This window comes from Lepus europaeus, chromosome 10 (genome assembly GCF_033115175.1).
Source record: "Lepus europaeus isolate LE1 chromosome 10, mLepTim1.pri, whole genome shotgun sequence".
Classification (NCBI taxonomy): Eukaryota; Metazoa; Chordata; class Mammalia; order Lagomorpha; family Leporidae; genus Lepus; species Lepus europaeus.
Genome location: NC_084836.1, coordinates 41,105,630 through 41,118,296, shown reverse-complemented (window position 1 = coordinate 41,118,296; position 12,667 = coordinate 41,105,630). Strand labels below are relative to the sequence as shown.

Genomic DNA, 12,667 nt, shown 5'->3' with positions numbered 1-12,667 from the left:
TACTGTGGCTCAGCAGTTAAAAGTGGCAGCCTGCAGAGCTGGCATTCCATAAGGGCTTCGGTTTGAGTCCTGGCTGCTCCACTTCTAACCCAGCTCCCTGACAATGGGAAAAGCAGCAGAGGATGGCCCAAGTACTTGGGCCCCTGCACCCACACAGGAGATCCAGAAGAAGCTCTGGGCTCCTGGCTTTGGCCTTGTCTAGGCCCAGCGATTGTGGCCAACTGGGGAGTGAACCAGAGGATGGAAGATCTTTCTCTCTCTGTAACACTGGCTTTTAAATAAATAAATAAATTTTTCCTCACCTCCAAAATATAACCACTTAGATAATACTAAAACAGAAACTTATTTCAAAGCAGACTATTGAACAACTGTTAGAAAACCAGATATTTACAGATTTCTCTGCAGTTTATAATATTTTGACACAATCAATTTGAAAGGCACGCGCCGCGGCTCACTAGGCTAATCCTCCACCTGCGGCGCTGGCACCCCAGGTTCTAGTCCCAGTCGGGGCGCCGGACTCTGTCCTGGTTGCTCCTCTTCCTGTCCAGCTCTCTGCTGTGGCCCAGGAGTACAGTGGAAGATGGCCCAAGTGCTTGGGCCCTGCACCAGCATGGGAGACCAGAGGGAGGCACCTGGATCCTGGCTTTGGATTGGCAGCGTGCCACTGGAGCGGCCACTGGGGGGTGAACCAATGGAAAAAGGAAGACCTTTCTCTCTGTCTCTCTCTCTCTCACTATCCACTCTGCCTGTCAAAAACAAAAACAAAAACAAAAAACAAACAACTAAAACATCAAGTTTGCATTTATTCACAAACTGATGCTGGGGAACAAATCTGTTGAAACTAAAAATATGAGATTATTAAAATTATCACAACTGAGATCTATCTAGGATTTTGGATTAAATGACAAAATATATTCATGTATCATTACTAGAATACAAACGGTAAGGTCATGGATTTTACTACTATTTTTTAATGCCCACAGTGCCCAGGAGTGCAAATACATAATGAACATCAAAAATATCTGCACAGGAACTGGTGCTGTGGTGCAACATGTTATAAGCCACTGCCCATGATGCTGGTATCTCACGATGGAGTAACAATTCGAGTCCTGGACACCTGGTTTCAGATCCAGCTCCCTGATAAAGCATCTAGGAGAGCACCAGAAGATGGCCCAAGTATTTGGATCCCTGCTGTTCACCTGAGAGACCCTGAAGGAATTCCAGGCTCCTGGCTTAGTCCTGGCCCACCCCCAGCTGTTTAGGCCACTTAGGCAATGAAACAGTGGATGGTAAAGTTTCAATCTCTCTCTTCCCTTGTCAATAAATCTTAAAATATATATATTAGCATAATTTCTTAAACAAAATTTTAGCACCAACAGAGGAAACCTGTGTTAGAAATCAGGATGAAAGTAGTCCAACAAAAGAGCAGGACTATCAAATACCTCAGTGCAAATATTGCATCAACACTTATTATACAAATAAGGTATTTCAAAAATTTCATGGCAAACTGGAATCAAAAGATAAGCTTATTTGGGAGCAAAAGTAAATTTTTGAAATTTATGCAGAGCCTTTTCATAATATATATTTTTGCACAAAATATACTTATCTTTTTAAAAACTCTATTTTATTTTTATACTGGTTTAGTTTATTGGAGAGGCAAGGAAACAGAGATGAGAGAGACAAAACTCCTATCTGCTGGTTTACCCCCAAACATATGGGGCTGGTTGAGAAGTCAGAACTAAGGAACTCAGGGACCAGCATTGTGGCAAAGCAGGTAAAGCCACCGCCTGCGGTGCTGCCTTCCCATATGGACACTGGTTTGAGTCCCAGCAACTCCACTTCCAACCTAACTCTCTGCTATGGTTTGGGAAGGCAGTAGAAGATGGCCCAAGGGCCATCCACATGGGAGACCCGGAGGAAGCTCCTGGCTCCTGGCTTCGGATTGGTGTAGCTCCAGCCACTGCGGCCAGTGGATGGAAGCTCTCTCTCAGCCTCTGCCTCTCTGTAACTCTGCCTTTCAAATAAATAAATAAATCTTTAAAAAAAAAAAAAAAAAAAACCACAAAAACTCAGGAACTCAAATTCTGGTCTCAGAATGTGGGTGGCAGGGACCCAAGTACTTAAGCTATGACCTGCTGCCTCCAAAGCAGGCGGAATCAGGAGATGGAGCCAGGACTCAAACCCAGGTACTCTGATATGAATTCAAAATGCCTTCCCCAAGTATTTTTTATTCCACTTTCCACAAACTTTTTAAAGTTTTATTTGTTTATTTGAAAAGCAGTGTAACAGAGAGAGAGAGGGAGAGCTTCCTTAAGCCGGTTCACTCCAAATACCCACAACATCTGGGACTTGGCTGCCAGATTGAAGCCAGGAGCTAGGAACTTCATGAGGGTCTACCACAAGGGTGGCAGGGGCCCAAGTACTTGCGCCCTCACCTGCTGCCCTCCCCAGGTGCAACAGCGTGAAGTTGGATCAGAAGCACAAGTGGGACTCCATCTCAAGAGTGAGCATCCCCAAGCATCAGCTTAATCAGTTACACCACAACACGGCCCAATTGTTCACAAACTTCTTGAAGCACCTTTAAATGACTGTGAGCAAGTTAAACTCTGAGTCTCTGTGTCATCATGTATAACCTGTGGTTGATGCCTTACTTAGAACTTTATTAGACCACATCTTATTAGTAAATCGATTCTGGGGCTAAAGATAAAATGACAATGAATAATAATATAAAGTGTGAGGTAAGGCTAAAATTTGGGATGCATACAGGTAGAAAAATGGCAAAGATGCTTGAAATTTTTTATGGTAACAAAGGGCCAGTTTTAGTTCCTTATTCAGGCAACAGTGTGGACTGCAGTGCCCTTATACAAATGGTGATTACCAACCTCCCTGTCACTTCCAGACCAGCAAAACAGAATAAATCCATTCACCATTTCAATCCCAAAGAATAAAACTGAGTGAGCAAAACTGATAACTGCCCAGAGGATATTAGTTTTATACAACAAAATGAGGGGTTCTCATAATCTTATGATCAAAAGAACAGAATAAAATTAAATAATTTGTTCATATTTATGTATTTTCAGCCAATTGCCAAAAATTGCAAATCCTGAAGTTGAAATATGTGAAATACTTACTCTATTTAACAAATCAATTTCTTCCTTGAGTTTTCCAATCATTTCTTCTTTATCTTGCATCAGTCTCACAAGCCTTAGGTTTTCTTGCCTTTCTCTTAGTATTTCCTGGTAGATATGATTACAAAGCATTAATTGAGAAGTAACTGGTTGTTTATAATCTTAAATGGCATACACCTGCCAAATTTGGTAAAGTATCTTAGATATACGAAAATTTCCAAAGAATTTCTTAAGACACTTTCAAGGGAAGAAAGATTGGGTCATGAGGGGCATATTGGAACAGTAAGTTATGGTCCTGATTAAACCCATGTTTATATGTACAAGTCTTCAGCAAGTAGTTACAGACTCACAGTGACTAACCTTCTTTAGCTGATCACCACCATTACTTATAAACTGCCTTTTAAAAAATGAATAATACCTTGTTAGAGGAAACTCAAAAACTGTAAATAAAAATATAAAGTGTAAAAAAAAAAGAGATGCCCCAGTAGAAAACTAAACTCAAAAACAATGGCCCTCAGTTTTATTTCTGGTTTTGCCAATTAACTGATGATTGATACAATGAAGGAACTTAGATAACTGATTTTAAAACTTTTTTTATAAAGACAATGAAACACCTTATTCAAATAAATCTTATTTAGAATCCAGGACCTTGGACTCAGTCAGACATATTGGGTATAAAAGGGAGGCAGAACTTAAAAGGCCTTGGTCAGGCCTTGGCTTCTGCCCTACAAAGTCTCAGAGAAAGCACCCAGCAATCTCCACCAATCAGCTGCTGCAAGCTACCAGCAACTCAACCCAAACTCTTTCCAGACCTGAAGCCTTCCTAAGGAACTTCCTTGAAAACCATTAGGCTATGTGTTCTCTAAAATTTTAAAATTTAAAACAATGAAATAATGGTTCCAAGAAGAAACTAGTGCTAAGGCTTAGATGTGACCTAAAAAATAACAATGTTATAAAATAGAAAACTCTTAAAATTAAGTATTAAAACAATCTTTACATCACAAAGAGTATTTTCAATTCAGTAAGACAAAACATATTTTTAACAATCAGATGTAACTCAGTGCCATCATCAATCTTAGGAGATGAAGGTCTACGGTTCATAAATATATGCCAATATTCATTTGAATTATTCTTAAAAATAATTCTAAGCAGATTTATTCTTACACAAAAATGTCTCAAACAGCAGTGCAACTCAGAACCAGTGGCAGGTCTACAAATGACAATCTGTTCAAGCAACACAGTTAAGTACATAATACATAATTTTATAGATATTAAATAATTTATAATTCATACCTTTTCAAGTTCTTCAATTTTCTTTTCCAATGCACTACTAGACAGCAGATTACCTGATGCATTTCCATCCCTGTTATATCTACTGAACCCACTCCTATCTGTTCGTGGATATCGACTTGATCCATCTTCTTCAGAGGCAGCAGCTGTACTATGGAGAGAAAAACACAAATTTCACAAACATCTCTGGTACTGAGTAAGAGAAATGCCAAGAATAGCCAACTTATTTACAACTTCAGAAATTAATCATTGTTCCAACACAATTTAAAGAAAAGGTAAAAGAGGGGCTGGCGCTGTGGCTCAAAGGGTAAAGTCGCCACCTACAATGCCAGCATCCCATATGGTTTGAGTCCTGGCTGTTCCACTTCTGATCCAGCTCTCTACTATGCCCTGAGAAAACAGCAGAAGATGGCCCAAGTTCTTGGGCCCCTGAATCTGCATGGGAGACCTGGAAGAAACTCCGGGCTCCTGGCTTCAGATCGGCCCAGTTCCAGCCACTGCAGCCATTTGGGGACTGAATCAGTGGATGGAAGACCTCTCTCTCTCAAGGGAGGATTTAAAAAAAAAGTAAAAGAAATGTTAATTCTTTCAACCAGCACCTACAAAATAGCTGCTAAGTACCAGACCGATGTTTTGGGTATCCAAGATGTTAACAGCAAACACAGAAATGGACTCAGCTCTTCACAGAGCTCTCAATTTAACAGGGAATACGAACAATCATAACAAAGTGAGACATTCTGACAAGGTCAGTGGAAAGTACTATGAGAACTATGGCAGAGTAGATCTCCTAGACTAGCTGTGGTGAAGAACAACTCCTTTTCCTCTTCAACCAACTTCACTCTTTCATAGGCCAGTATTTTTGTGAAATGAAACAAAAATGAACAGCTGGTTAAATAAAAGTTAAAAAGTTTAAAAGGTCATCCAAGTGTTTTATTAGATGTGGACCCATAAAATTACAGATAAATGTAATTAAAATAGAAAAAAGGGAAGAAGGGGCCGGCACAGTGGGTTAAAGCCCAGGCCTGCAGTGCCTGCATCCTATATGGGAGTCATGGCTGTTCCTCTTCCAATCCAGCTCTCTGCTATGGCCTGGGAATGCAGCAGCAGGTGGCCCAAATCTTTGCCCCTTTGCACTCATGATGGAGACCCGGAAGAAGCTCCTGGCTTCGGATCAGCTCAGCTCTGGCCGTTGGCATTCATTTGGGGAGTGAACCAGCAGATGGAAACCTTTTTCTCTCTCTGGCTCTACCTCTCTCTGTAACTCTATCTTTCAAATAAACAAAATAAATCTTTAAGAAAAAAAAGAAAGAAGAAAGGGGAGAATTACACAAAGTTGTAGGTTTTTCCTTGAAAGTATGCACATAGGTAATCAATATAGAAAACTTACCAATTTAATAAGTTTTGCCACTTTAAAAACCTAATTTAGACAAAAGTTACAGGCAAAAAAGTAATTTTTCAAATTCACACACTCTCAAGGCAGGGAATCATTTGGGTGTTTATATCATTTGCAGGTCATACAAAATTATCAAGTGAAAAATTAGCTTGCTATAAATTTATTGAATTTTGAGTTCCATCTGTGGTTGCCTTGGCATGGCCAGACCATATGATTCTGCAGGCCTTACTTGGCCCACGGGCCGGATGTTCCCCACCCTTTCTGAAAGAATAGCAAACACATAATTATGTAAAAATTTTAATGTAACGAGTGTGCTTGTTGATTACCATATATATCTATTACTACATAAAAATTATTCCAGAAATTAGTGGCTTTTAAAAAGGACAACACAAATTTGTTATCTTAAAGAGTCTGTTTTTCAGGATCTTAGAAGGAGCTTAGTTGGGTGCTTGTGATTCAAGTCTAAGATGCTGGTCAGAGCTGGTCATCCGAAGGGGAAGGGCCTCACCTGCTCCCAGCCTCTCCACTGGGCTGTTCACCATCTGGCAGCTTGCTTCCAGAGAGAAAGCATCAGAGCAAACAAGACAGAAGCTACAGTATCTGTTACAACCTAATTTCAGAAGTGACACACTATCAATGAGCCTCACCTTATTGGTTGCAGATATCAGCCCTGGCACCACGGGAGGGGGATTATACAACTATCAATATCAGGAGGTAGGGCATATTGGGGGTTATCTTGGATGCAGGCTACCACATTTGTTAATTTACTTAATCCAGGCTGGACTGACAGCAAGCCTACTCACAAGGGATAATGTACATCTGAACTACATCTATGTTTTGTTTTAATAGCCCTCAGAAAGAAATTGACATTTCCAGAATCAATTATTGCTTACAGCCCTTGTCTCTACTGTTGTAGAAGTGTTTTTTTTCTTAAAAAAAAAAAAAAAAAAAAAGCACTCAGAAAAACTACTCTCACTCATGTATGTTGACAAACAGGACACAAGATTCTTTTTTTAAAAAAATATTTATTTATTTATTTGAAAGATGGAGTTACAAAGAGACAGAGGCAGAGAGAGAGATCGATTTTCCATCTGTTGATTCAGTCCCCAAATGGCTACAACTGCTGGAGGTGGGTCGATCTGGAGCCAGGAGCCAGGAGCTTCTTCCAGGTCTCCCCATGCAAGGGCAGAGGCCCAAGGACTTGGGCCATCTTCCTCTGCTCTCCCAGGCCATAGTAGAAAGCTGGATTGGAAGTGGAGTGGCCGGGTCTCAAACCAGCGCCCATGTGGGATGCCAGCATTGCAGATGGTGGTTTTACCAGCTATGCCACAGCACTGGTCCCAACCCAAAAGATTTTTAAAGCAATTTCAGCAAGCTTAGGATAAAAATTTTTATCTGAAATGCAAAAAATTTGCTTTTCAAAATTTGCCTTTAGCGCCTCATTGGTTTAACCAGAAAAAGAAAAAAATATATAGTTAAACCGAAATTAATTTCATAAAATTTGATTCCTGATACATGAATTTCCTACCCATGGATTCTCTTTTCATGGAAAACACAATTTAAAATGTTCTATCAAAATTTTTAAGTATCTGACTGTAACTTTTTCTTTTCTTATTTTTCTTCATATACATATATTTATATATTTATTTAATGAATGCATTTTTACATAGATTCAACTTTAGGAATACAGTGTTTCTTTCCTTCATTCCCCCAACCTTGCTCCCTTCCCGCCTCCCATTCCCTGTCCCATCTCCTTCTTCATTATGGATCATTTTTAGCATGACTTTATATATATATATATAGAGGACCACCTCTATGCTAACTTTTTCAACTTAGATTACAACCAACTTTACTGGTGCTTAGCCCTCTGCCTTTCTGCCTAGCCACCCGCCTGGCCTTCCCCATTCAGCCATGTAACCTCGCTTTCTCCCAGTCCGAGCGACTGGGCGCTCTCTCTCTGTCCCTTCCATTCTGACATACGTCCTGTCCCAATAAAGCCTTATTACTCCGGGGCAAAACAAAAAACAAAACAAAACACCAAAACACAAAACAACTTTACTAGTAATTGTTTCTATATTACAGATCCACCATAACAAGTTATGGAAACTTCTCCTCAAATTTCTAACTGCCATATTTGTTGTTTGATCTTATCTGCCATTGAAAAAAATCTGACATTTCTTCCTTACAGGAAGGCTAAAATAAATAGGGAATGAAAGGGAAGGAGGGGAAGGGGAGGGATGGAGGAAGGGAGAGAGAGAAAAGGAAGAAGGAAAAAGGGAGGGAGGGAAGAGGAAGAAAGGAAGGCAGTGAGTGAGTGAAGGAGCTTTCAAGCAAAGAAGCCTAATTCACATATTCAAAAATCTGGGGGCCAAAATGATTTCTCATTTTGCAAAAAGAGTATAAGAGTCCACCCTAAAGTTCAAATACTCTAGACTAATAATTTCCCTGAGAAAAAAGGTTTACATCAGCATATGATGACAGCTGATCAGCTCAACTGTTAAGATCAACTCCCAATCATTTAATGTTTTAGAAATCTCAAATTCACACTTTCAGGGAGCTATTGTTAACTCAGCTGACATAGCTAGCACACTGCTTAGTTCATCTGGCATAGTAAGACTTACTCATAAGGCAAAACACGCTGATTTACATCCTGGCACAACCTCTAGCATATTTTCCTTGTCACTATTCCTGTACAATCAGAATATATTGCAAGAAAAGCAAAACAAAACTCCAAGCCACATTTACAGATACTGTAACCCTTTAAAGTTCCATATACTTTAGGGAAATTTATGTTTGTCAGCAATGAAGTTGAAAATAAATTCTTACTTTGCATCACTGTCATGTTAGCAAAATCAATGTGTTTACTCAACTGTTACAAAACTCTTCTGCTACCCTTATTTGTCTGAGAATTGGTTTTCTTCACCACTGTCCTGTTCCTAAATACATCAAGCTAGTGTTGTGGAAACTGGTTTACAACCTACCTCCTCTGCTTCAGAGTTATCCAATATTTCTAAGCTAAGACATTTTGTCTTGTTATTTGTGTGTGTGGTTTTAAAAAATATTTGTTTATTTATTTGAAAGGCAGAGTTACAGAGAAAGGAAGGGAGACAGAGACACAGAGAGAGATCGATCTTGTATTTGCAGGGTTATCACTCCCCAAATGGCCATAACACCCAGGGCTGGGCCAGGCTGAAGCCAGGAACCAGGGGCTTCATCCAGGTTTCCCATGTGGGTGGCAGGAACCTAAGAATTTGGGCCATTCTCAACTACTTTTCCAGATGCATTAGCAGGGAGCTGGATTGGAAGCGGAGCAGCCAGGATTTGAACAGGTGCCCATATGTGGTGCTGGCATCACAGGAGGCAGTTTAACCCACTACACCACAACATCAGTCCCTGTATGTAGGTTTTTTTTTTTTTTTTTGTCATTCACCAGATATATTTGAAGTCTAAGCTCATATGTAGGTTTTTAATGTTGGCAACATGAAGTGAGACTATGTAAGAAATTAAACAAGCATTAATGAATACACATGAAATCATGAACATTACTTCTGTCAGCATTTTCATGTAACGTTCTTTCTTCCAAATGGACTTGGTTTTGAAAATATTTATAACATGCATATAAATGCCATGTAGACTTTGATGGACCTGCTGTTTCATCAACTATGTTTTCACAAATAATATTCTATCATTTCAACATTTCTCTATAAATTTTGGCTCGACACTGAACTCATTATAAGACAGATAACACGTGTCAACAAAACCAGCAGACTCTTTTATCTCTCTGAAATTACTTCCACTGCCATCATTTGGTTTACTACTACTGTCACATTCAGACAAAGTATGCCTTGCCCTTTTTTGTTTGCTTAAAGACTTATGTGTTCATTCGAAAGGCAGAGAGACTGAGACAGAGAGAGAGCTTCCATCTGCCAGTTTACTCCCCAAATGGCTGCAATGGCCAGGGCTGGGCCAGGCTGAAGCCAGGATCCTGGAACTCCATCTACTTCTCCCAAGGGTGGTAAAGACCCAAGTACATGGGCCATCTTCTGCTGCTTTCCCAGGCACATCAGCAGGGACTTGAATTGTGCACATATGGATGCTGGCACTGCATGCACTAAGTTAACCCACTGCAGCACAAGATCCGACCCATATATCTTTTCTGTCAAAAAAGTCTAGTAAAGGCTGGCGCCGCGGCTCAATAGGCTAATCCTCCGCCTTGTGGCGCCGGCACACCGAGTTCTAGTCCCGGTCAGGGAGCCGGATTCTGTCCCAGTTGCCCCTCTTCCAGACCAGCTCTCTGCTGTGGCCAGGGAGTGCAGTGGAGGATGGCCCAAGTCCTTGGGCCCTGCACCTGCATGGGAGACCAGGAGAAGCACCTGGCTCCTGCCATCGGATCAGCACGATGCGCCAGCCGCAGAGCGCCAGCCGCGGCGGCCACTGGAGGGTGAACCAATGGCAAAAGGAAGACCTTTCTCTCTGTCTCTCTCTCTCACTGTCCACTCTCTCTGTAAAAAAAAAAAAAAAAAAAAAAAAAAAAAAAAAAAAGTCTAGTAAAGCTTGTTTTGTCATTAGCAAATAGAATTAAACATTAGGCCGGCGCCGTGGCTTAACAGGCTAATCCTCCGTCTTGCAGCGCTGGCACACCGGGTTCTAGTCCCGGTTGGGGTGCTGGATTCTATCCCGGTTGCCCCTCTTCCAGGCCAGCTCTCTGCTATGGCTCGGGAAGGCAGTGGAGGATGGCCCAAATCCTTGGGCCCTGCACCCGCAAGGGAGACCAGGAGAAGCACCTGGCTCCAAGCTTCGGATCAGCGCAATGAGCCAGCCGCAGCGGCCATTGGAGGGTGAACCAACGGCAAAAAGGAAGACCTTTCTCTCTCTCTCTCTCTCTCTCTCTCTATCCATTCTGCCTCTCAAAAAAAAAAAAAAAAAAAAAAAAAAATCAAAACAAAACAAAACTTAAAATCAGCACAAAGTTTTTTTTTTTTTAATTTATGAAAATAGACTTGATTTTGTTATCCTGCCAGTTCAATAGCCATGAGATCATCTTTCTAGTCATATATTGCGCTTTCATTTCCTCCATAAATTCCTCACCTCTACTCGGTGAGTACTGGCTAAACTAAATAACTCAAAAGCTCACAGACATTGAAATTAGAGTACTGTGTCACACGCAGAAAGTGAATATAGCACACTTCCCTCGGGATACCTTCAGGATCAAATGGCTAGCTGACAAATGAGCAAAGGAAGATGTCTTCATGTTTCTCAGAAAAAAAAAAGGTAAAGAGAAACAGTGATTATAATAACTTCTTCCTACACTCTAGCAGTTTACCTGTGCACTGCCTCTCTTTGGACACCATTGGTTTAGATTCTAATTAAAGGTAATCTGAAGCTATTTAAACAGGGAAAGTAACAGAATGGTTTTTACAGAGTGTACTGGAGATGAGCACAAATGGAGGCTGGGAGGCCAGTCTGGAGGCTATTGTAACTACCTATGTAAGAGGCAATGGTGTCCTAGACTGGCATGGTAGCAATGAAATATACAGGAGATAAATTCAACAAGGCTTGCTGAATGACTAAATACAGGTGAGGTAGGAGAAAAAATAGTATCAAATAATGTCTAAGTTTCTTGTCTTGAAAAGAGTACATTTTGATGTCAATGACTAAAATCCATCAGGGTTCACAAGTTCACTTTTGGACATGCTGAGTTTAGTATGCTGCTGAGAAATCTGACAATTGCTGAATACACAGGTATGGAACTAAATATTCAGAGTCAACACCATATGTATAAAAAGTAACTGGATGCAGTGGACTGAATGAATTCTCTAGCACAAATACAAGGAAACAAAAGAGAATAGTGTCTGGGAGAGCTGAGTAACAACAACACATAACAGGTACAGAAAGGACTATAAAGAAGTATGGTAAGTACCACTGAAGTGGCAGGAAGAAGATAAAGTATCACTGAAGCTATACCACACCACAGAAGAGCATCAGAACATTTACTCAAAAAAAGTCCAATTTTTTTACAACAACGAAACAAGACAATCAGGTAAACTACAAGACTGACAACTACAAATAAACCACACACCTAGATATATGGATGTCCCTTAATGGTTTTGTATGTGCTTGATGAACCAGTTTAAAACAGCATTTCAAAACAATTTAATCTGTCAACAACTTCATAAATACTTGGTGTGGGCATCTGGTAACAGCAGTTAAGATGCTGCTTAGAATGTCTACAGGCTATACCGGAGCACCTGTGATCAAGTTCCGGTTCCACTCCCAGCTCCACTGCCCTGCTAACGTGCACCTGGGAGATAGGAAGTGGCGGCTCAAGTACTTGGGGCCCTGGCACCTACGTGGAGTGATCCAGATTGAGTTACGGATATCTGACCAGATACTGCAGACATTTGGGGAGTAAATTGGCAGACAGAATATCTGTTTTCTCTGCCTTTCAAATACATGAAAATAAAATAAAATAACTTTTCCTAATAAAAAATCCTTCACACTGTCCTTGTCAAAACATAAGTGGTATTATTATACAAATTAAAGGCAAGAAATAATTATTACTGAAAAACAAAATCGGTGTTTTATCTCTAGGATGTATTATATTTGAAAAGAATACTGACCTAACTGTGAAAAACTGTGTTATTTGATCTTACTGCCAAATTTAGCTGTTTATTCTAAAAACAGAAATGTTCTTAACCTATTTTGTAGGCCAGATATGTAGAGTGCAAAATACACAGAATAAAAGATTGTTTCATTAACTCCAAAGAGTTTGTAACATTCTGCTTTGGAATGTCAACACAATCTCTAACATGATCCAGAAAGAATCCTCCCTCTGCCCTTGGCTATGAAGATATTA

At 40.3% G+C, this 12,667-nt stretch overlaps 1 protein-coding gene across 1 annotated transcript in view; it reads right to left on the bottom strand.

Moving 5' to 3' along the window:
• Positions 1-12,667, bottom strand: part of PAWR (pro-apoptotic WT1 regulator) — a 117,084-nt gene that overhangs the window by 9,283 nt on the left and 95,134 nt on the right. Inside the window, exons 4-5 of the mRNA XM_062203162.1 lie at positions 4,422-4,569; positions 3,132-3,236 (exon numbers count right to left, since the gene is read on the bottom strand). Coding sequence (XP_062059146.1) covers positions 3,132-3,236; positions 4,422-4,569 — 253 coding nt within the window. The remainder of the gene's footprint in view (positions 1-3,131; positions 3,237-4,421; positions 4,570-12,667) is intronic.